Source organism: Scleropages formosus, chromosome 19 (genome assembly GCF_900964775.1).
Source record: "Scleropages formosus chromosome 19, fSclFor1.1, whole genome shotgun sequence".
In the NCBI taxonomy this organism is placed as follows: domain Eukaryota; kingdom Metazoa; phylum Chordata; class Actinopteri; order Osteoglossiformes; family Osteoglossidae; genus Scleropages; species Scleropages formosus.
Genome location: NC_041824.1, coordinates 4,209,384 through 4,234,505, shown reverse-complemented (window position 1 = coordinate 4,234,505; position 25,122 = coordinate 4,209,384). Strand labels below are relative to the sequence as shown.

Below are 25,122 nucleotides of genomic sequence, written 5' to 3'. Positions count from 1 at the left end.
TATTTATGTTTTCAGCAACCGGAAACTTTTCTTCTCCCACTTTTCAAGCTGAATTTACTACGCGGTTAAAAGTCCAGCTCGGAAAACCGAGAGCGCCAAGTAGACGGAGCCATGGTGGTTCCCGTCCCCAGTTACTGTTGCGGAGCAGTCGTTCGGCACCAACAGAACAGCAAAGCAAGCGTTGGATGAACATTATGAAAACATCTTGGAAAATTACAGGCGACAAACTTAATTTATGTACAAAAGCTTAATTATGCTCAGTGTAAGGTAACGGGGGAGAAGTGCTTCCTGCTTCCGACCACATTGACAACCTCAACCGTCTTCACCACCTTTGATTAATGTGTGCGGCGCACGCCGTGGCGCTGGGGTGGAGGGAGAACATACTGGTAAGCAATGAATCCATTAGTAACTGTCTTTTTAATGTTCTCCTCTCTTATGAGGAGAGCGTGAGAGAGACCAACAAGCCAAAGTCTGACGCACGCAGCCAGTCACGTCCCCGGAGCCGCGAGTCACTTTTCCTTTTCGCCTCTCGCCACACTCTCGATTTCACCTTCCCTCTGCAAGTGCTCTGACCACACATTATTCTTATTATTGTAATTATTGTAAGAGCACTGTTTAATGAGACCATTCTCATTTACATTTATTTATTTGAGACACTTCTCCAAAGCGACTTCCAATCAACTCTATGTAGTGTTATCAGGCCACACACCTTATTCACCGCGGTGACTTACACTGCTAGATACACTACTTACACTGGGTCACTCATTCATACATCAGTGGAACACATACACACTACGGATGAACCTGAACAGCATGTCTTTGGAGTGTGGGAGGAAACCAGAGCACCCAGAGGAAACCCACACAGACACAGGGAGAGCATGCAAACTCCACACAGACTGAGCGGGGATCGAACCTTTCAGCTTCTCGTAACTTTAATCAGTCGTAGTGCTTGTAGCCCGTCTGCTCAGATATCGGTAAAGCATTATTTGCGGTCAGTGAACAGTTAAATCATATCGAGTCACTGCTATAATGATCTTGCGTTTTAAGAGAATTCTATACATTACACCACGTCTGGATCCGCACAGAACTTTGTTACTTTGGAACTCGATATCATTATAAATCCTAGAGCCATGAGATTTGAGGTGTTTTTCTGCGGCACGCGGCTCTGCCACCTGAGATGCGCAGGAAAAACCATGCGTCCTGCAGTTTTTCTGAGTGATGCTCAATGTCACCAAGGAGCAAATTTTCTCTGCTCTGATAAAACATGTCTCATAAGTAAGAATTGACAGTTTGTTGTGTGAATTTTGCGGTACAGGTTACATTTGCTCATAACTCGGAATTCTCATTAAAGGAGCCTTCGTTATATGTGGGAGACCTTTATTGCCTTAGCGGAAGCAGGAGTACAAAATGCCCCAGAAATGCATTTTATCTTTATTTCATTTATCTTTTTCCTCTGCTCTAACAAGCAGAGTTTCTCAAAGGCCAGCTTTTGATAAGCGCGGGTCTCTAAGTGTGTTGCTGTGACCCGGTGCTGTTCATAAAACGAAGAAAAAAAAAAATAGAAAGCTGAAAGTGACCAGAAGCTGACGAACGTCGCATACGATGAATTGGGATGGGATGAACTGATCAACCATTATGGCTGATGAGAAGGTTATGGAAATTATAGTTTTTTTTCCATATAAATGTTAATGTTCTTTAAAATTCTTTAAAATTAGAAGGTAAAAAGACCAGTTTGTAGCACCAGATACAAGACATCAAGTGTGAAATGTGCTGCATTTGAAGAGACAACAAAAATATTAACTTCACAGAACCTGGATATTGTGTACACCTTTCTTTACAGTTTTTAATTTCGAATATTACTAATAAAAGTGCAGGATGGCAGATCTCCATCGGGACATTAAGACACCTTTTAGGTTCCAGCTCTGTACCCTAAGCTACCACGTTAACTGCCGGCTTTTTAACGTACAAGTTTTCCATCTCGGCGCAGTTTTAATTTTGTTTCCTTTTCGTGTCCTGATCGGTTTCATCCAAGTGTTAATGCTGTAAAATCAGGGATACAGTGTCATACGAATCACTACCTGCTTCACTCTCTCCGTTCATCCACGACCGCTTTTAAAGCGGGACGCCCAGTACAGGACACTCGGATGCTTATTCCCTTTATTCGTTGTGCCTGCCCTCTCTTTCACTTGGAGATGTATCGAATGCTGATGTTTGCCAAGAAATGAACTCTGTTTCTCGAAGATCACAGCTGTAGCTTGAGAACCCGTTTCGGTCGCTTTGCTCCCCGGTGGATATGGGGCAAAGACAGATGAGGTTTAGCGGAAAGAAAGCCACATGGGTAAATTAAGCTCTACCTTGATGGTGGGCTTGCGGTACTGGGGACTGAGCCCAATAAAGAAATTAAATATTATTGCTTTTGGACTGTTTCTCATTTATCTACTTATTGTTTTCAGTGTTCTTCAGTCAAGTGTCACTATAATAGGCTGTTTCAGGGCAAAGCGCTAGTGTAGCGGTTAGAGCTGCTGCCATCAGACCCAAAGGTTACAGGTTTGAATCTGATCTTCAGCTGGAGCACACCTTGAGCAAGGTACTTACCCTGAATTGCTCTGGTAAAATTATCCACCTGTGTAAATAATTGAAAGAAGTTTAACACTGTCAGCTGCTATGGAGAAAAGTGTCAGCTGAACTCTGTTCATAACTTGATTTGTTTGTAAATCCAACCGCTCTGTCCCATGCTTAATACTGATATCCCTCAGGCAATGTTCTATTAAAAAAAAAAAAACTTTAAAAAGGTAAACATTTTCTGTCAGTCTTTTAATTATTTATTGCGTTTTCTTCAACCACTCATCCTAAGCAAGGGTTGCTGTGTTTCAGGACCTCTTGAGTTAAAGGCAGGACTTTTATTAACTTGACACAGCATATGCAGCATTCTTCAGCATCTAGTCTCATATGTCTACAATAAATTATAAATACGCTGTAACACTTACTCTAGCATGTTTGCGCACTTTGAGCTGCATTAACATTAAAACTAAAGTGACTGAAAATCAAAACACACTGTCTCTGGAAATTTGTATTTGAGGCAGGGCTGTTGACTGATTTATTCCATCAATTTGTGCAGCTTTTGTCATCTTGTTATTGATCGCCAGTTGCTACTAATGCCAAACACGAGCCTCGAACACTGGATGTGAGTTGAATGAGGTGAATGTCCCCCACAAACATTCTGCTTGGGTGTCCTTTACTGCCAGCTGCCGCGGGTCTTGGAAATGTAGGTGAAATTTGCTCTGCAAAAGACCACATTTTGAAACTAGACAAAAAAGGAAATTAAGTTAAGTTAAAAGTGAATGCTGGGTGGCACAGTGAGTCTCAGAGCACCTGCATAGTGCAAGAAGATGTGGGTTTGATCCCCACTCAGTCTGTGTGGAGTTTGCATGTTCTCCTTATGTCTGTGTGGGTTTCCTCAGGATGCTCTGGTTTCCTCCCACAGTCCAAAGACATGCTGTACAGGTTCACCCTTAGTGTGTGAGTAACAGAGAGTGTGTGTTCCACTGATGTATGGATGAGTGACCTAGTGTATCTAGCAGTGTAAGTCACCATGGTAAATAAGGTGTGTGGGCTGGTAATACTACATAGAGTTCATTGGAAGTCACTTTGGAGAAAAGCGTCTGCTATGTAAATAAATGTAATGTAATTTTTTGTTTCTAAAGTGCTCTTCTCAACAGAGTGCCGGAAGCAGAGTGCCGAACAACTGAGCGCAATTGAGGTAGTGAAAGAAAACAGGAACAGACAAAGATAATTAATGGCAATCAGTGTGGAAGAAACCAAGTGACAGCTGAGGAGAGGAAAACAAAAAAAATCTCCCAGCCCAAGAAATGGGCAAAAATAAATCTCTGGATGTCCGAGTACCAGTTCCTGAGTTCTTTGGAAGTCGCTTTGGATAAAAGTGTCTGCTACATAAAAATTGTAACGACCCGGTAGATTTGTTTATTGTAAATAGTTGAATTGTGGGTAAAAAGTAATAGAGGGTTCAACCACTTGGGCGATTTATGGGGAAACTAATGGGGTGACTGTGTTTGGCTGCGTGTGTATAGAAAGCCGGGGGGCGCTAAGCAGGTTGGGGAGGCCGGTTTAAGGCGCAGGTCCTTGAGTGAACGGGGTCCTCGGACCGAGAGCATCATTTCCCTGTCCGCCGGTGTTCTAATAAAACGTTCACAACGAACGCTGCCTGAGGTGGCGTAGTGGGTTGGACCGGGTCCTGCCCTCCGGTGGGTCTGGGGTTTGAGTCCCGCTTGGGGTGCCTTGTGACGTCCTGGGTGTGTCCCTTATCCCCTGAGTTGCTGGGTTAGGGTTAGGCTCCGGCTTCCTGCAACCCCATATGGGACAAGCGGTTCAGGAAGTGTGTGTGTGTGTGTATGTGTGTGAATGCTGCCTGTGCGTCTTCCTTTGACACATCTGAAGTCAGAGTGCTGTGCCCCACAATATAAATATATCTTAAAGTAATTATTTGTATAATCTTTGAAAACCCTGCCCAGCCACAGTGAAAAAGTCACATTTAAACAGCTCCTTTGTGACACTAAGACCACCACGGGGGGGGCGGCAGGGGGACTCGCTGTGGCTCCTTGGACTTTTCCACTGTCGGACGGCTTTCTTCTCGCTTGTCTGTGCCTGAATTAGCTCGGCTTTTATGTCCAGCCTTACAGGGAAAGTGCGCTCGGTTTGTCTCGAAAGCCAGGTGCCTTTGTCCCTCTGTCCATGAGGCCGCCTTTCCCCCAGAATGCACCACGGCGCTCACCTCGAATATACTTGGGTCTCCTAAAGCGCGTCAGTTTGAAGTGCCGCTTTTCCGTCGGGCCGCTCTTCGGTTTCACGTTTTCGTACGCTGCAAAACTGCACTTTAAACGACATCCCGCGTCTCAGAAAGACTTATTCCATTATGGGATGTCAAATGACGGATGTGAGAGGAGAGAGGCAGAAAGACGGCGCATCGCATACAAATTGGCCATGAATGCTTAACAAAACAGCGTGTTCGGGCGGGAAGAGTCTCCGGCAGCCCCGCTAACAATTGGACGTGTCAGGCCTGCTCTATATTTTATTCCTGCTGCTGTTTGCACTCCACCTACCTCTCAAACAGATTGTCTTTGGAAAATAAGTGTCAGTGAGAATAGCTTTTGAAAGCTGTCAGTACCGCTTGGTATGCAGCCCAGGTTTGCCCCTTTGTTTGTTAAATGTTTACCCGACTCGTCGCTCTTTATCGAAATTGTGCTGACTGCGCAAAGTGCGTTGGATTTGGGGAAAACAACAAGTGATACACCTTGAATATTTCCCAATGTGCATCGGTGCGTTTCCTTCCGTTTCGTTCGGTTGTTATTTTCTAGGTAATCTGTATCGATTCTTATAGACTCTGTCCTGTACTGATAATAAAGTGCACTACACAGAAATGATAATAATAATTATTATTATTATTATTGTTGTTGTTGTCATGTTCAAGTGGGGTTTTATTGTCATTCCTCTATATCAATGCGTACAGTGGAACGAAATGTCGTTTCTCCGGGACCACCGTGACGCACAGAACAGTACGCAAGACTACATAAAGTGCAAATACACAAGAGTGTGAGACGAGTGCAGGACAATAAATATACAGAAGAGAACAGTAAATACACAGGACAGTAATACACAGGATGTGGGTGGGCTGTAAACTGTAAGCCGTTTTGTAGTGTAGCAGCCATAAGTATTAAGTATTATTATTATTATTGTCGTTATTATTATTGCTTGGCTGAATATTTTGCTGTAGCGCCTAGTTTAGAGGTAGGTCGACGACCAAACCCTCCCCCCCCCCCCCCCCCAAGTTTTATTGCTGTGCCCATACCATGCTACTGGTGTATAATTTTGTAATGGTCATATGGCATTTTGCAATGTACAAATTTAGCTGAAAGTTTGTACCTCCCAGTTGTCCAGACTGGCATGTCTGGACAAAATTATCTCAGCTTACAGCAGAGCCCTGGAGAGTTTCCTCATCTGAACGCTTCCTAAGTTGAATCTCTTTCCTTTGTCGCTTGGAAACGGGTGCAGAGTTTATTTACGGTGATTATAGCGAGATGGACAGGAGCTCGAAACAAGGCTGCGGGCGTCGGGTCGCTCCCAGCCAGAGAACATCGGGTGAGATTCTGCGGCGACCTTCTCCGTCGGCTTCCTTTTCAAGTCCTCCTCGATGGGCCGATGCGAGCCCGTGGACGGGGAGTCCGTTGGCGCGGCAGTCGAGGGGCGCGCCTCTCGGGGTTTGTGACAGAATGTGGATGGCAGGCTTCTTAATTTTTAATGGGACGACGGCAAGGCACAGTGGACCGTTGCATTGAATCGCTCGGTGTCGGAAACATAAATAACCGGATCACTGATTTCCACGTCATTAACTTTACTTCCTTGATAAGTGTTTGCTGTTAAAGCCTCGGGGGTAAAAAAAAAGGCATGCAAATAAAAAAAAAAATTAAAAAAAAAAAAAAAAACTCAGACCAAGAAAAAGTCGCAAACAGCCTCCACACATTTTTTATGTTCCCAGGATTGATACGATCTTTCAGTCTTGTCATGATCTCAGATCTCGTTGGGATGAAATCCTTCAACGAAACGCACCAAACCAAGGCCGTTAGTGTGCTTACGGTAGCACTGCGGAGGGCACGCAACATGACGAGCTACATTAAATATCACTTTTGTCAGACAAATTTGGGGTAACAGCTAAACTATTAACTTCCTGTAGGGCTGCGAGAGCGGATGACAGCTCAAAGGCAGCAGGAGCTCCTGTTGCCAGATGGTCTGGGGAACGCGGCAAAATTTAATAAACCACACTGATTTGGAAAGAGGTAGCGGAGGCAGGAGGGCTTTACTAGCTTGGAGCTGTGAGCCATCGAGGGTGGGCCGGGGAGGGGCTCCGTTACATGGTGCGGTTCGAACCCGGCTGCCGTGAAGATCATCCATCCCGGTCACGTGGCACTCTGGAAAGATCTGTAGCGTCAACCTGGTGGAAATGAGACTCTTTGCTGGAAAAATTCGTACAGAAGAGCAGAAAAGGGACAATAGGATCCGTTACCCTTTTTTTTTCCAGTACTTTCCGAATGCAAGTACCTTCAGAGGGCTTTTATTTTTCGACATTGTGGCGCGGAAATTTACCTGCCACTTCCAAAGCCGTCTACTTCTGTTGGATGTTCTTCGGCGAGGAAATTTTTGCGAGATGTTTCCTGGAGCCGCTTCCTTCTTCTGGGGGTTATGCAGACAAATGGTTTAAAAAAAGCTTAAATTCAAGAGCAGCCGTGTGAATGCAATTATAGAAGCAGCTAATTTCAATGGCTTGATCTGACACTTTAATTCACTTCTTTAATGAGAGCGGAGAACAGTTTTGGTGGCAAATCTCATATCACGAATGCATCAGAACTAACACAAATATGGATCTGGAAGATGACAAGTGGCTATAAACTTTAAGCTGGTATTTTGCAAATGCCAAGTCTAGATTAGGCCTTGGCGTTTGAAAAGGGATATTGGCACTTTGAACTTTTATTACCTTGGAAATCCCTTGCACTAATCTGATTTTATTAATGGCAAATATGAGTTTGAAAAATGGCTTATAAAAAAAGACTGCAGCGTACTTGAATTATGCCTGAACTTATCTTACACTGAGAGCCACACTGGACTGTCCTCTCTTTAGTGGACCACTGTGGCATTGCTGGAGTTACACCTGTGCGTTTGCTATCTCGGGGTGAACGGTGATGGGTCCTGCAGCCTGAAAGTGTTTGAAGCCCTTGTGTCCCTTAGTTTCACGATGAAACGGGTATTTACTCAGAATCAGTCTCTCTCATGTGGCATAACTGGTGTGACATAATAGGACCAATTCCATATGTTGCTTTAGAGGAAGTCGTGTGTGTAGTAAAAACACGGTAGTCGTGCAGGTGCAAAAATAAGTGAACCCCAAGTTACATTGCTTAAACCGAGTAGATGAGTAGAGTCAGGTGTGTAAATCATCAACATTTATTAATTTTATATGTTTATTTAAGATTTTGTACAGGAATCTTGATCATCCACGTAGGGTTCATATGCACTACTGCTGAAAAGTGTGTGAAATCTACAGGCTGAGAGTCCAGGCTTCTATGCATCAGAGTTTGAGTGATGGGTCGGGAGGCCTCGGTATTGTTCTGCCAAAACATTCTGCACCTTTGATGGGGGAGGTAAGGTGCTGCCCAGGCTGTGCTAAGCATGGCTGGGGAAGTGCTGACCACTAGATGGTTGAGATGGTTGAGCAGGGGAAGGAGCACTTTGAGGACCTTCTCATCCTGGTGGGCATGATCTCCCACCAGCAGGCGCTGTTTCGGGTGTCTGCTGTTTGGTGATTCAAACCCATCACTGTTACGGAAAGGCTGTCTGCACTCGCCTGCTCAGCTGTAGTACCGATGTGCAAGGCGCTTACCCCGAATTGATAGAGTAAAAATTACCCAGTGATATAAATGGATAAATAATTGTAAGTAGTTTAACATTTGGAAGTTGCTTTCGCGAAAAGTGTCAGATAAATGAAGAATTAATTCTGCTCGATTCCACAGTGATTACAGATTGTGTCTGGCTTCGATTTATGATTTTTATGTAGCTGATGTATCTACCCACCCTAAAACGTAGCAGGGTCACCACGCATTCACACACAAAGGATCATGTAGATTCACCAGTTCACCTGAAACGCACCGTTGGGCTGTGTGAGGAAACCTACGCAAACTCAACCCAGACTGAGCAGCATTTGAACCCGTGTTCAAGCGGGCTACCCGCTGCGCCACCGAGTCGCCCGTGCGGTGAGGGTTGATCAATAGCATGAGGAACGTTGCACGTGTTCATGGGATGAATCAGTCAACAATCAGCACTGAACAGGAGTTTTTGCATCTTTTCATTTCCAGTCATTTTTAAAGTGTTCATCTGAATGTCCCTTGAAGTTAATATCAAAAATAATAGCCTTGTTTTTATTTATTATAGCCATTTTATAGCCTGGGGGCAGCTAGTAGCGTAGTGGTTGAAGCTGCTCCCTTTGGACCCAAAGGTTGTAGGTTTGAATCCCACCTCCAGCTGCAGTGCCCTTGAGCCAGGTACTTACCCTGAAGTACTCCAGTAAAATTGCTCAGCTGTATGAATGGGTAAATAATTGCAAGTTGCTTTGGCAAAAAGTGTTAGATAAATGTAAATTTAATGGCAGCTCACAAATAAATGGAGGGACATCTCTGTGATTAACCTTTCATTGATTGCGACCTTGTGGTAGAAATTACTTTGGAATTATAAAGAAAAAAGCTCACAAACAGAATTCCAGTCCCACTGGTGTCTGGCAGGTGAGGAGAACATGAGCTAATCGTGTCTGGAGAAAATCTCCGTGGGTTTGGTGATGTTAAACAGTGGCCGGGGAGAGGTTGACCGTGCTAAATCCGAGAACGCGTTTGTAAGGAGAGAGTCTTTCTTCCTTCCTCTTCCAGTTCAGAGCGCAGGACTGACTTTGACCTTCAGTGACTGAGATGACGACGCGGAAGGATGGGCATTAATTTATTTATGCTTAATGCTCAGGTCCATAATGGTCCGGGAACTGCTTTCCATCTTAGAAGTCCCTACACCGCCTGGAATAGATGAGGGGGCTCGGGCTTGGATGGTATGGCTTTGCCCCCGCTGCTGTCCCGGTGGGCTTTGGCGGGGGGGGGCGGTTATGAAGTGTCACTAGAAAGAAGGAAATGCTGATGAATTAGTGAACTATTCAGGAATTTATTAAGGTCAGATGGGGCTGTGAATGGTCAGTTCTCCAACTACAGCAGAGTGTAAAATCAGTGGCCTTTGTTTCTTGTTCTGGATTTTGCTGGAAAATAAATTTACATGAAGCACAGGAAATAATTTCAAACCTTCACCCACCTGCTGAAATGTCCTGTCTTCCTCTCCAGTGCGTTTCAAAGACCATCTGAATGAAGCTGAATGAGCGTTTTGTTTCGAATGTTGGTACAGGGCTCGAACCCCTGCCAAGATGTGCGGAAGTGAGCCCCCCCATCACATGGGGGTCGATATTAGGCTCGTAGCACCTTGGAGCGAGACCCCGACAAAGTCCCCTTTCACTTGTCCCTGGCACCTTCAAATGGAGATGAACTCGAGACCACAGTTGAAAGGTCTTCATTGAGACTAAAAATAGAGGGCAACTTGTGTGTCCCTGGAGGGCGGTTGACATTGGCCGCTTTTCATCTCTCTGGGATGATTGTAGCAAGCAAAAATATTTTCACATTTAATTAATCTGATAGTCATATTTAAATATTTAATCTTTATAGTTGCGTGTGTTTGCAAAATTCAGACATTTCTAAAAAAAATAAGCGTGACTGTTTTAATAAAAAGGGAGGTCTAAAGTAGGAAGTGAGGCTTTGAGCTGAAGTCTTAGAGAAAGGACCCAGACATATGTGATTTTCGTTTTGGAACACTTGGCACAGCAAGTAGCGGCGCTGTCTCACAGCACCTGGTTGCTACGTGAGAATCTGGGTTCGATCCCCACTCAGTCTGTGTGGAGTTTATATGTTCTCCCCGTGTCTCCCTGGCTTTTCTATGGGTGCTCTGGTTTCCTCCCACACTCCAATAACATGCTGTTCAGGTTCACCCATAGTGTGTGAGTGACAGAGAGTGTGTGTGTTCCACTGATGTATGGATGAGTGACCCAGTGTAAGTAGTGTATCTAGCAGTGTAAGTCACTGCGGTGAATAAGGTGTGTTGGCTGATAACACTATATAGAGTTCATTGGAAGTCGCTTTGGACAAAAGTGTGTGTTAAATACATACACACATTTGCTGAAACCACTTGTCTCAAGTGGGGTCGCGGTGAGCCGGAGCCTAATCCGGCTACACAGGGCGCAAGGCTTGAGGGGGAGGGGACGCACCCCGGACGAAACGCCAGTCCGTCGCAAGGCCCCCAAAGCAGGACTTGAACCCCAGACCCACCGGTGAGCAGGCCCTGGCCAAACCCACTGCGCCCCCACATCTCTTAAATAAATAAATGTAAAAGAAAAAGTAATTTTTTTTTCCCCAACGTGCAGAAGACAAAGTTCGGTACTGGCTCTGGCTGTTCCTTACGTCCCGCAGCTGCTCAGACAGGCAACATTTTGAAACATTTTCCCAGGAAAAAGTGTGAGGCGCGCAGAGACCTTCCTCCGTGGCGCTCAGTCCTACACGTGAAGGGTCTCCAAGCAGCCGCACCCTCCATCGGCTCCAAACATCTCGTATCTCGTTGCTCCAGGCCGCGAGTCTTAATGGGTCCCCCCTTTTTCCTCCTTTTTTCATCACTGTATCCCCCTAAGGTGACACTGGGTAGTGAACCCCCCCCCCCCATCACGGAGCCCCGGGAGCGACGATCACTCAGCCTTGATGCCATTATTTAGGTTCCAGTTGCGCTTTGTGCTTATACATTGCACCTGCTTTGGCTTCATTTTACCTAAATCATCATGCTTCAGTTCTCCTCCGCCATCCAGTGCCCGTCAGGAGTCATGTGTTAATTTTTCCCGTTAGTTGAAAAAAGTACTAGCGGGAGCGGTGCTCATATTTTTCATGAGTCTTATTGCTCTTCCGCTCTTGTTTTCATTTCCGTATTTTACTGATCGCTGTCGCTGATGTTATGTTCGTAATTATTGGTGCAATTTATATTTTGTGGAGGAAAAAGATGTTTAGTACGGGCTGGGGTGTTCCTGCAAAGGCATGAACAAGTAGGCATTATGTCACTGTCCCATCGTGTGTCGAATGAAGGAAGTTGGCAAAGAAGCGCAAGGAGACACTGAGCAGCACCCGGCAGGAGATGACGGTCATGGTCAACTCCATGGACAAGAGCTACACGGAGCAGGGCACCAACTGCGACGAGGCCATCTCCTTCATGGACACGCACAACCTCAATGGTCGAGGTGAGCGTCTCATCCTCGCCCTCTCGATGCGGGGAAGCGGCCGGGACTCTTTGTCCTCTCCAGAAATGTTGGTATCGTCCTTCGTTGAAGAGCCCTCCTGAGGGCCAGGCGTGACGTCTAGGGGTTCTTTTCAGAGAAAAGAATGAAACCTTCACACAAACAGACCTTAGGCAGTTCTATAGTCATACCCTTATCATGCAGAACGCTTTGCCGTTTTATTGGGATTCTGCTGGGAGGAAGTCGTCATAATTTCATCAAAATCGAGAAATATTACTTTGTAGTACGTGTTTCTGTGTAATTTTAGAGCTGTCAAATTTGTAGACCAACCACGAAAGGTTCGATTCTTCACACCCTCTCAGTTTCTCCACTTTCGACCTCTTTTCTTGGGTCCTCAACCGGTTCTTGTTGGTGAACCGGCGGAGACAAAACATCATTTCGAAGTTCCAGCTGTCGAAACTTTTTCTTTAATTTCTCATCTGGTTCTGCATGTTTTCAGAAGTGTTCATCTTCTATGCAGTTAGATCTCTTGTTCATATTTTCCCTAAAGACCTGTTACAAGTACATATAACTCTTTTTGTCAAATCTCCTGAGACCTTTAAACTCTATTGTGATCATTTAAAAATGTTTGGAAAATTTGTATTTCTGTTTACTTTAGTTTTCAGATTCATTTTGTTTCCATTTCATTGAATTGGACATGTTGCCTCAAACAAAGACAGTGGAACTGACAAAGTAACTACATTAACACAGAACTTTTTGGGGCAGTATGGTGGTGTAGAAGGTAGCGCTGGTGCCTCACAGCTTCCAGGCTCTGGGTTTGGACGAGACTTCGATCTCAATTCAGCCTGTGAGGAGTTTGTATCTTCTCCTGTGATCCCATAGGTTTCTTCGGGTGCTCAGGTTTCCTCCCACATTGCATACATGTTTCGGGTGAACTGATGACTCTAAATTGCCCGTTGTAGTGTGTGTGCGTGTGTGTGAGAGTGAGTGTGATAATCCTGTATTGGGGTGGAAGCCCATCTGAAGTGTACTCTGTTTCTGGGATAGGCTCCGGACCACCATGACCCAGCATTGGATGTGCAGTTATACATAATGAAGGAATTTGTTAAATATTGTCAAAGATTGTGCATCACTTTTGAACCAGTAATGGGTCCCCAGTTGAAAATACAGAAAAACTACGTGCATGTTTGAGTTGGAGGCTGTACCCTGGCTTTGGAAGCGTTTACCATGTTTAAGGGCAGCCAGAGGAGTAAAAAGAAACTGCCACTCCGTCTTGGTTCTAAACAGCCCCCTGCTTGTTCTTCTCTTCTCCTGCGAAGCTGTATCTTCACCGTCTTCGTTCACCATGAAGACCAACACCCTCAGCACGTCTGTCCCAACCTCCTACTACCAAGGTACGAATCGCATCTTTTATTTTTATTTATTTATTTTTCCACGAGTCGAATCAGTTATCAGCTGGTCAGAAATAAGATTCTCATCTCGTCTTATTTTTGCAACTGCTCGTGGTTCGTTCTCTGTCTGACCAGCCCTGTGTTTCTCATTTGATTGTTCAACGGATTGATTCAGACTTCAGCTCAAGACGGGCTGGTCTGTTTCAACATTTTAACGTGTTTGCTGGTGTGTTCAGGAGAACAGGGGTGTTATAATGCATTGGGAGGGTGGTGCTGGGCAGCTGGGCAGCTGGTAGCTCTGTGTTTGGAGCTACTGCCTGGGGACCCCGCGGTTGTAGGTTTGAATCCCACCTCCAGCTGTAGTACCCTTGAGCAAGGTACTTACCCTAAATTGCTCCAGTAAGATTACTCCGCTGAATAAATAGGTGAGTAGTTGTCGGTAACTTGACGTCGAACGTCACTCGGATGTTTTCGTTTATGGTCAACGTAAGCGGTGTTTTGATATGTTAATGTGTAAATATTTATACACCTGACTGCGTCACAAGCAAAACTGATTTTATAGTAAATTTTCCTCTCATGTGTTGTATTTCCATATAGAGATATATGTTTAAAAAAGCACTTTTGTTTGTCTTTTCTGACTGACTCTCGGTGATTTATAAATCTGTTCTTCTGCAATGTTTATTACAGAGGCAAAATTACCCGCTTATTTACCACCGTATTCTTTTTCTTTGTAAACAACCAACCAATCCTTCACTGTTTTGGGGTGTGGGCAGATCCCTTTGTGCCAACTGCTATCTTAGGTGAGGAAACCCTTCTTCTTCTTCTCCGCACACGTTCTGCCAGATCAGAGCACATGTGACCTGTGTACCTGCACTAGTGAGAATGTGCTGAGCTTCAGGTGTCAAGGCAGGGTGGGGGTTTGTTTGCCTGGTTTTGGATGGCTTCCTCACTTCCATACCTGCCTGCTTCCTCTACCTCTGTGGGTTTAGGGTTCGCCCGAGCTCAGGCTGGCTTCACTCCATCCCATCCGCATTCCGTGTCGTGCGTGTGATGTCACGTATGTCTATGACCTCTCATATGCATGGACAGACGATGTGGAACGGATGAGTGGGGGCGGGTGGGGGAGGGGCGGTCGGTGCGAACGGCGCCAGCGGCTTCCCCGCTTCGCCGCCGAGCCGTCAGCGTCCGCGGAGCGGGTTCCCCGGAACCGAGCCGAGAGCGGCCGAGGGAACGCCGCGTCCGGGCCGAACCGCGCCACGCGCTTTACCGCGTTCCTGCTGGGCTCTTTCTGAGGCTCTTTTCGGTGACGCTGCTCAGCAGCCGCTGCTTCTTTCGTGAAGTCTTCTGCTCTCTGCTTCCGAGTGCTTTTTTTCCCTTTAGGAAATTGGAGTTTTTGCAATTTTCGCAATTAATCCAGCTTTTTACAGTAGAACTTAAACACTTTAATAGCACTAATTTTTTTTATGTAATTTTAATGTACAGTTAAGGGCCTCAAATGGTCTTCATCTTGTCGCGTAGTTCAATTACGGGAGTTACTCGAGGACCGAAATGTTGCCCGTAGCGCTTAAGAGTATCCGCTTTTCGAAGAGAGCCGCAGGCACGTGTTTCTCATTGTGACGCGTTCTTTTTCGAATTATGTTTCGTAGATTTCGGTCTTGGCAAAACATTTTGTACTCTTCAACCTGTAAACTGTTTCACGAACGATGCATTATTCTATAAGTAAATACTGAAATGGCTGAAATGCGCAATCCTGAGCTAAAGCCCCAGCAGAACTGGCACGTTGCTCGCTTTCTGCTCGTAGTCCCACAGTTCCCACCATGCTGGCTGCAGAAATAATTAGAAACAAACAAAAAAAAAAAAAAAAAGACCACATAGAGCAATTGATATTCCCTAAAGTAGCTAATGTAGAAAACTGTGCAGGTGCTCATGCTATTCTGTTGCTTATACCCTTCTTTCCTTTCTCTCCTCCTTTTTTCTTCACATTAACCTGTTATATCTTCTTAAAAAGTGCCTATTAATGGTAAGTCTCCAGTCGGCCCTTTGGGAGGAGAAGGTTGTGTGCTTCATGGACAAGGCTGCTTCCTGATGTTCGTTTACCTGCATGACGGTTGTCATAGCATCCCACCCCCCTCCCCCACCCCACACCCCCCCACTGCCCCCGCGAAGCCATTAGTTAGCATGGCAAGTCGAGTGACCCCCCCCCCCCCCCTCCCTCCGGCGACCCGTATGTACGACACGGTCTTTAGAAGCATCCGACCTCCTCTGCTTCGTCCCATTCCCTCTCGTTTGCCGTCACGGTCCACCTTCCCGTTTGTGCGCACCATCCTCATCCTCATCCTCATCCTCATCTGTGGCCATGAAAGCATCCGTGCAACTCGGCGTAGCTGTCGGCGTACCATCCTCAGAGGTTGTGCCCACTCCGAAGTCAGCCAGAGGGCGTGTCATAATTAAACACGGCGTGCTTACTTTTATACCGTAGCATTTCCGCACATGAATGTTGGTACTGTAACTGTAAACATGTGAAACTTCTTTCCCCACTAAAAATGTAAACGTTATGTTTCTTATGCGCCACTTTCTGTGCATCGTTGTTTCCATTCATCTGTATTATGTTCCGTTTCTGTCGCTCACGTCAACGTGCCGAACATCACCCCATGCCCTTTTCTTTTAATATTATTTATATTGCCATGTGTCTTATTTACTGCCGCAGTGGATCACTTTGTGTTTCCTCGCTCGGTTTTCGTATCCATTGTGGTGACGGGTGACGCATCCATCATGTTCATGTCCATCTCGGTGGTGAAGATTCACCCAGAGCTGCGCCGAGGAGCCTCGCGCTCGTGGTGCCTTAACCGTTTCTGCTGCGTTGCAGACGAGAGCCAGACGATGACCAGCGACACCAGCAGCCTGGTGCAGTCCCACAGCCACTCCTACAAGAAGCGCGAGGCGGCCGACGTGCCGTACCAGACGGGCCAGCTGCACCCCGCCATCCGCGTGGCCGACCTGCTGCAGCACATCACCCAGATGAAGTGCGCCGAGGGCTACGGCTTCAAGGAGGAGTACGAGGTGAGCGCGCCGCCGGGTATTATTGTTATCTCAACTTTTACTTTGCCCGAGGCCACTTGCAGTGGCGGACGAGCAGTTAGATGCAATTAACCCCTTCATACAGCAGGCTGTTATTACCGGAGTAATTCAAGGTGAGCACCTTGATCCGAGGTACTACAGCAGGACCGGGGTTCGAGACGGGAGCCTTCGGAGAGATGACGGCTCCGGTCTCTGCGCCGCCTGCAGTCCCTCTGTTAAGCGACGTGTGATCTCAAAATATATATTCTCTTGTGCTATACCGTGAACATCGGCCCTCTAATCCTCTGTTGTCCTCTACGCTGTATAGGGAAGCGGCGCCACACTTATAAATATGTATAGCACATATATAGCATCTATATACATCCTATTTAAAGCATACACAGTTTGTATATACTGCGTGTGCGTGTGTGTGTGTACTATATATAAATATATATGTATATTATATAGCACACATGTAGCATATATTTACATCCCATTTAAAGCATATACACTATATATATATACACACATCCTATTTCTTAAAAAATATATATTTTGTAGTGCTGCTGTGTGATAATCTTAATAGAGATTTTTTTTTAATACAAAGCTGTCGTTCAGCTGAGATTAAGTTCAGATTTTCCTCACTTTCCGACACCCATGTGTGCCTCTCTATGCAAACTGTGTGCTTTCATGCCTCAGTAAGAGCCGTTCACATCTGTGTGAAAAATGAGCTGGAAACACGGTTCCCCTCATCGCTGAAACGTGGGGTGGGGTGGGGTGGGGGGGCAACGAAACGAATGGGACCTCTCGTGATGCTGTGTTTGTGTGAGTGCAGGCGCGCAGTCTGGGCTCCCCTAAGGCCTTAATTCATTATGGATGGATATTAAAGCTCGACTAACTGTGGTGCGGTAATATCGCCGCTTTAAAATAGCGTGGCGAATAATTGATGTCCGTTTTGGAAGCGCTTTGACTGCCGTTCTGTCATTTGAGAACCTGAAAAGGGAAATGCGGACGTGGCGCTCATTAGCGAGCACATATCTGCTTCGTGGTGCTGCTCCCTCGCTGTTTTTCATAACTCGCTTTATTGACCTTTAAATTTGGCAGGTGGAGGTCAAGCGCTCGACTGAACGGTTTGCGAATCACTCCCTCGCACTCTACTCTTTTTTTTGTTTGCGCAGCCACACGCACTTTCCTTAATCGGTCATCCGAGTCAGGGTCACGGTAGTCCAGAGCCTCTCCCGGAAGCGGTGCCCCGAGATAGGAGGGGTACACGCTGGATGGGCAGCCACATCCGTTACTGCAGTCTTTTTACATTTATTTGTCTCTTTTCTCCAAAGCAGCTTACGGTGTGATGCTACTTAGAATTATTTATAGAGCAGGGTCATTTTAGTGAAGCGAGTTAGGCTAAATACCTTGCTCGAGGGTGCTACGGCTGGAGGTGTACTTAAAGTACTGTGATCCTACACTGGACAAGCAGCTCTTGAGAATGTAGTTTCAAGTTCCAAACAAATCGAGTTACAAACAGATTTCCGTTCGTAAGCTGAAGACACAGCGTGTATATTTTAGCTGTATCTGGACCATTACAATGTAACAGTTTTTTTTTTCCTTTCCACTTTTCGTTTTTGTCATGCTGTGTGATCTGACAAATGTTCCCCAGAAATGTAAAAAACTATTAAATATGCATTTTTTTCCCCCCGTACAATTTCCTCTTACCAAGAGAACACTCATTTACACTTGTAGAATAAATAGCTAATGTACATAAAAATCCTTTTTTTTAAAATGTGAGATGTTTGCAGAACATTTATTATTGAACATCTGAATACCGCGATGGCTAAAAATGATCTCTTTGAACTATGAATTCCGTTGAAATGTCTCGGAAATCAGAGGCGAATTCATTCAGATGCGCCCTTCCTTTCTTTTTCACTCAGGTGTTTGTCTGGGGATGGGGAAAAAAAATTAACTCGATATATGTTGTCAGAATCTGATGATAATCGCAGTAATAAGCATAACCAGTTTGGAAATTCGAGCTGGATCCGTACCACGTTCAGGCAAGGTTATTTTCCGCGGGAAGAACAATGTGAACTTTAATCCAAGGAAACTTCAAAGCGTTCGTTCTTTGGAACATGAATTTACATCAGTTTGTTTTCAATGTCATGGTGTTTGCCTTGTGCTCAGATGAATGGCGCGGTGTGAAGAGCAGAGTCCCTGTTATATCGGATATTTCCAGAACTTTCCGCGGAACGCGTTCGGGGTTGAGCCGCGGCCGTCAGGCACATGAAAGGATGCCAGGTGACACGGCGAACTGCTGAAATGTGACACGCTGATCGCAGAGCTCTTTCTGGGGTTTGGTTTCAGCGTGAGGGTGTGTGTTTTTCCCCTACCCAGCAGGTTCGGTGTGTGTGTGTGTGTGTGTGTGTGTGTGTGTGTGTGTGTGTTACTGAGACAAAGTCACAAGGGCTTTTGCAGGAAAGGACCTCGTGCGACACACGAGGTTATGAGCTCACGGGGACCCCTCGCTCCCGAGAAACCCGGCCTTCCTGCAGCTGCCTGTGAAATAAAAAGGTGAACTAATAAATACGACCGGATGGACGCTTACGGCAGGTAGAAAGGTCAATAACTCGCCATCCCGTCCCGATCTCCATTATCGTCTGCTTTCGTTGCCGCCTTCCGAAGGCGAGGAGGTCCTGCTAATCCTCGCTCTGTGAAGTGGCTTTTTGCCGCTCTTCGCCACCCAGACATTCATTACAGGAATTAGGCTGCGGAGCCAGTGAGCGCCTCCAGCTGCCTTTCAGCTATTTTGAATTTCCTTCCTTGCCTGTTGCTTTGAGACCGACCTTGACATTCATACCGCATATTCGTCTCTTTAAAACGAAAATAGAAATAACGGTTTTGAGGAACCAGTTACTAGAATGTGTTCTAGTCGTGGGTGCCTCGGTCGGAGAGGCCACTGCGCTCATCGCGCGTCGTGCTCTGGTCCGCAGGGACACGAATGTGCGTTTCCAGCATCCCAAATTCGGGAAAACCTCGATTACCCTTGATAAAGGCTTGGATTCCTCTATCTTGTAAGATTTATGACCAGGAATTAAGCCATTTTTCACATAGCGGGGTTAATTTGTTCCGTGGAAGAAAAATAAAATCACCCGTTTGGGGAAATTAGTTCCCAGACGAAAAATACATCGCCTAAAATGAATGAAAATGGCAACGTGAAAAGTATTTTATGCATGAAAGTAACAACGCCGACATAGTTTATAACATTTGTAGTGTACATTATTATTTCTGTCTTGCCTTTCGGCGTTCATTCTGCTTTCATTCGTTCTGTCATTATCGAGACCCGCTGGACCAGTGCAGGGTCACAGAGGTTGTGCGGCGGCACAGCGCCTGCGTGGTGCGAGAGGACATGGGTTCGATCCCCACTCAGTCTGCGTGCAGTTTGCATGTTCTCCCTGTGTCTGCTCTGGTTTCCTCCCACACTCCAAAGACATGCTGTTTGGGTTCATGTATAGTGACCCAGTGTAAGTAGTGTATCTAGCAGTGTAAGTCACAACGCTGAATAAAGTGTGTGGGCTCATAATACTACATAGAGCTCATTGGAAGTTGCTTTGGAGAAAAGCATCTGCTAGGTGAATTAATGTAAATGTGGTGCGACCAACAGATGTCAGACCTCCGGTTGTGTCCCATTTAAATGTCTAAGTTGTGAAGTAAGAAGGTAAATATTGACTGTCACTTGGGAGAAACACATTCTCTTAATGAATTAATAGTAATCGTAGATGTTGCATCTGCTTTCTCACTCGTGATATTAGATTTACCGCGTTAACAGGCATCTGTGTCCATGCAGTGCTTATATTTAAAGAGAGGAGGCTGTTCGAAACTTACCTGTACACTAGTCCTCAGTGTTTCCAGGGTAACGTCGAGGTCCAAACACTAGATTTAGGTAGAAAATAGCCGTAGTGACTCCACTGAGGGACCAAAAGAGTTTGGGTTTTATATACCTAGCGTTCCTACTTATGGATCTGTGTCCCAGAACATCGGATACAAGTGTCTGATCCAAGCCATTGTACAGAGTAAAATACCTGTTGCGGAAGGAAAATGACCACATGAAGGACCGAGATGTCGTAGGCTACCAGATAATATCGGTATCGTACGAAAAAAGCAGATGTTTTTGTAAGCCGTGGTTTTTCGTTCTACGGGACCCCCTTATATGAGGGCTGGATGCACTTTCCTTTCCCGAACTTGTAGGTATACGCGGGTCTGTGGCTGCAGTAGCTAAATCTGGAGATCTTTTCGTTTGGGCAAAATGTTTAGGAATTCCCGTTAAAGTGGTGCAGGTGCGAAAGAACGGTGTCTCTCCGACTCGCTGGGGTCTCGCAGCGCTGCGCCCTAGCGTCTCGTTTAACGTGTGTCCTGCCGCACCTTCGCCGTGCAACTGAAACATCATTTGGTGCTTTTCATCTTCTCACCACAAGCAAATATGAGAAATATGAGCTACAAAACTTTAGTTTTTAACCTGTTTTTTTTCTCATTTTTAATTTTCAACCTCAACGGGACAGTGGGTTGAGCTGCTGTTTTTGGACCCAAAAGGTCACTGGTTCGATTCCCGCCTCCAGCCGTAGTACCCCTGAGCAAGGTACTTGCCTTAAATCGCTCTAGTAAAAATTACCCAGCTGTATAAACGGGTAAATGTAAATCACTTTGGAGAAAAGCGTCACATAAATGAATATAAATGTGACTGTAATCTTCTGGCATTGGATCAAGTCCAGCCTGGTCTGTGCGGAGTTTGCGTGTTTGTCCCGTGTTTGCGTGACTCCAAAGACGTGTTTCCGGTGAATTGGTCACTCCGGTTTGGCTGTAGTGTGTGACTGTGTTTAGCTGCCCTGCGATGGCCTGGCATCCTGTCCAGGGTGTGCTCCGTTTAGTCTTTCCATCTGTGTTCCTGGGATAGGCTCTGCACCACCATGACCCTCACTTGGACAAGTTGGTTAAAAAAACACACACACACTGGCTAAAGCCACTTGTTCCAAGTGGGGTCGCGGCGAGCCGGAGCCTAACCAGGCAACACGGGGTGCGAGGCTAGAGGGGGAGGGGACACACCCAGGACGGGACGCCAGTCCATCTCAAGGCACCCCAAGCGGGACTCGAACCCCAGACCCGCCAGAGAGCAGGACCCGGCCAAGCCCGCCACGCCACCGCACCCCCTTTCTTCTTTTTCTTATTATTTTTAATATAATTTCCAAAACTGGCATGGTATAATTCGAGCTGTCTGGCCAGCGATCAAGGTTTAAAGATTTAAAGAAAACGCAGACGATTACGTCAACTTCTTGAGCCGATCTCTCGGAGAAGCTGCCCATAGAGAGGTGTCAGAAGAGCGCGGCCTGTTTCGGAAAGGAAGACATCGTTATGATCTATTTATTCGCTTTGCCGTGCGGTCGGAAAGGCGACGCGGCAGCCGGGTCGAGACGTGAACCCGCGCGCAGGCTGCCCTCCATCAACGAGCCGCCGCCCCAGAACAGCGGTGCCATTGCCAGTTGAGGTTTATTTTCATAATTAGTCCAAATTGTGCTCTGTGCATGACAAGAATGGTGAACCCAGGCTCACGGCAATTAATATTGCATGAGGGTAAGCAGTGCCGAGTGGTTTTGATCTGCCTGTGGCTGGATCCCCCCCGCCGCCCCGCCGCCCCCCACCGCCCCCCACCCCCGTGCCTTTTGAAAAGCAGCGGACAGCCGGCAGTGCGTTGGCGAGAGGGTCACTTGGGGATGGTTCCACCAGGCCCGACCGCTGTCCTAATGGGTTCCCTGCTTGACATTGCTCTGAGGGATTTGTCCTCCTGCAGTTTGATGTCCAGTAATTACAGTAACGCCGTCTGATATCCCCTTTATTATTTTCCCCTCATTTGACTCAAAGGGGTTTCTTTTTTTTTTAATCCCTTAAATTTGTTGTCATTCGCAGGTCGGACGTGCGAAGCGCCGCTCTGCGCTCTTTTGCCTGTGCGTTTCGCGTGCTTCTCACACTCTCTCGCTCTTCCGGCAGAGTTTCTTCGAAGGACAGTCGGCGCCCTGGGACTCGGCGAAGAAGGATGAGAACAGGATGAAGAACCGATACGGCAACATCATCGCGTGTGCGTACAAACGGCTCCCGGTAACGGCCCGGCTCCCCGGTACCGGCCCGCAGCGCTAAACCGCATAGCAGCTGCACAATTTATCCATTTTATCAGGTAGTTTCCTACAAGTGTGCCTTTCCCTGGGGTGTTTGTTGTGAGCACCAATTACCATTTTAATGTTCCTGTTTTTAAAAAAACTGAGCTCAAGCCGAAGCCCTTTTCTCAAACCGACACACTTATTTGCATGCATGCGTATCTCATATTTTCATAATATCCTCAGAAATTATGAAGATGAGCTCGGAGAAATTAAAATGATTTATATCTGGAGCCCGAGCTGAGACCTTGGTATTTTTTTGCTCATCGGAGCCCAAACATTGCTTCCAGTTTCTTAATTCCCTCAGCTCTGTACCATATAGGATGCAGCCCTAACCCTAACTGTAAACTTAGACCTAGCATTACCATTAACCCTAACCCTTAAATGTAATCCTGTCCTTAAACCTAACCCTAACTGAAAAGTTAAACCTAACATTACCATTAACCCTAAGCTTAACTGTAACCCTAAACCTTAAATGTAACCCTAAACTTAACCATAGTCCTGACTGTAACCCTATCTTTAAACTTAACCCTATCCTTAACCCTAAACCTAAACTTAACATTAACCCTAACTGTAAATTTAAACCTAACATTACCCTTAACCCTAACCCTTAAACTAACCGTAACCTTAAGTCACCCCCGTCTGTTGCCAGAAAGGCCTGCAGTGACCTCTCTTTGCCAATAAAATATCCCAACAATAAAGTTCTTCCGTCAGTAAACTAAAAATAAATGCAAACTCGCACTTCTGAATCCCCTCTCTTGAAACGGTAACCTAACATTTAGATTTAAAAAATAGACCTTCGACAGGCCTAGAAATGAAGCGCTGCGACGCAGTGCGATCCCTGACCCGTCTGAGATGGAATAGAACAATATAACATGTTTGTGGGAACACAAAAACCAGCATTACGCACCGTCTAGACCTATTTACTATACATCACTTACAAAGGAAATTAATCTTTCAAAATAATATCTCCCTCCGTCACTTCTGCTTCGCACCCGACTTAACATCATCCCACCGCGTGAGACGCACCAGTGCTGCCGCAGCGCCGTCCCTCAGCGAATTCGACGCGTCTTTAGGAAACAATGTCCCGCAGGGACTCGACGCGCTTCTCTCTGACGCTCACCAATTGCTCCCTCGAAATAATTTTGATTAATTCCCCTCTTGTTTTCACCATGTTTTCCTTTCCTCCTTTCAGATGATCATTCCCGCGTCAGGCTTCAGGCCCTGGAGGGAGAGCAAAACTCGGATTACATTAATGCAAATTACGTTGATGTGAGTACGAACGCCGGCCGGGCTTCGGCCGTAAAGGTCGCCGAGGTTGCGGATGTGGTCGCGCGTGCGCCCGGCCCTCCCTCTCGCTCGCTCGCTCGCTCCTCCGACTCGCTGGAAACACACCATCGATCCGGACGGCGTGTCAGCGGCCCCGACATCGATTCTCCCCCGGACGTAAACAGGCGCCGCCGTCTGGGGCGCGGAGAGCAGCCGAGCCGCCGGTAAACACCTCGCGATCGGCATGCCGCTCGAGGAAGCGTGCGGCGCTCCCTGAACAAGGAGCTCCGCTCGGAGACGCGGCGACCTCGGCGGGGAAGGGGCCGCGATGCCGCCGACGTCGTTTCTGCGCTCGGCCGCTGCTGAAAGAGCTCCGTCCGTGCTGCTCTAGAAGGAGCCTTTCTCTCCCTTCGTTCTCGTTCCCCTAGGTACCCGTAGGTACCGGTGACCAGTTATTTACCGGTTGGTCACCGGTGATCGGTTACCGTTGACCAGTGACTAGTTAGCACCCTGGGGCCCAAGCAGTGCGGTGGGGAGGAGGAGCCCGTGTTCACCACGGTTTCCTGCACGGTTTCACGACGACTTCGGTCACTTCTCTTCACGCGATCGCCAGGACCGCTGCCGCATGTTTGTGACAAAAAATATTCCGATATTCTCACATTTCTATATGAATTTGCTCACTTGACTTCTCTCGAGCAGTTAAGTAGAAGAAGGGAACTGTGTGTGTGTGTGTGTAGGTGTTACACTGAACTGCCCTGGATTGCGGTCAGGTGTGGGACGGACTGGAGCCTCGACCACCCGGACCCTTCACTGGTCGAGTGGTTATAAAAAATGAATGGATTCTATTGTTGTCATTTTTAAACATTTATTGTATTTTACATTAGAGTTGTAACCCACACCTTTTTCTTCATTATTGTAAAGTACAGAAGCTGAATTCTCCCTAAATTCCGGGCTACATAAAATCAAATTGTTCTTATATATGTCTATTATTATTATTATTATTAGAAAACTACCAACAATACAATTCACATAATCACGATAACTGTGAACCTTGTAGTTACATGTCGTGTTGAGCTGCTGTGTGTAAGTTTCCCTGCGGGGATTAATGACATGTCGTCCCATCCCATCATCCTGTCCTGTCCTGCTCTGTTCTGTCCAATCCCATCATCCTCTCCTGTCCAATCCCATCCCATCATCCTCTCCTGTCCTGTCCTGTCCTGTCCTATCCCATCATCCTCTCCTGTCCTGTCCTATCCCATCATCCTCTCCTGTCCTATCCCATCCTGTCATCCCATCCTGTCCT

General features: G+C 46.4%; 1 protein-coding gene across 5 annotated transcripts in view; it reads left to right on the top strand.

Moving 5' to 3' along the window:
• Nucleotides 1-25,122, top strand: part of LOC108927609 (receptor-type tyrosine-protein phosphatase mu-like) — a 194,993-nt gene that overhangs the window by 141,960 nt on the left and 27,911 nt on the right. For 2 of the 5 annotated variants that reach the window (XM_029246315.1, XM_029246313.1), the window contains 7 exons: nucleotides 11,763-11,914; nucleotides 13,231-13,305; nucleotides 14,076-14,102; nucleotides 15,311-15,322; nucleotides 16,169-16,362; nucleotides 22,387-22,474; nucleotides 23,746-23,822. In XM_029246315.1, the coding sequence (XP_029102148.1) occupies nucleotides 11,763-11,914; nucleotides 13,231-13,305; nucleotides 14,076-14,102; nucleotides 15,311-15,322; nucleotides 16,169-16,362; nucleotides 22,387-22,474; nucleotides 23,746-23,822 (625 nt within the window). The remainder of the gene's footprint in view (nucleotides 1-11,762; nucleotides 11,915-13,230; nucleotides 13,306-14,075; nucleotides 14,103-15,310; nucleotides 15,323-16,168; nucleotides 16,363-22,386; nucleotides 22,475-23,745; nucleotides 23,823-25,122) is intronic. The other 3 variants (XM_029246317.1, XM_029246314.1, XM_029246316.1) reach the window with 2 other exon arrangements.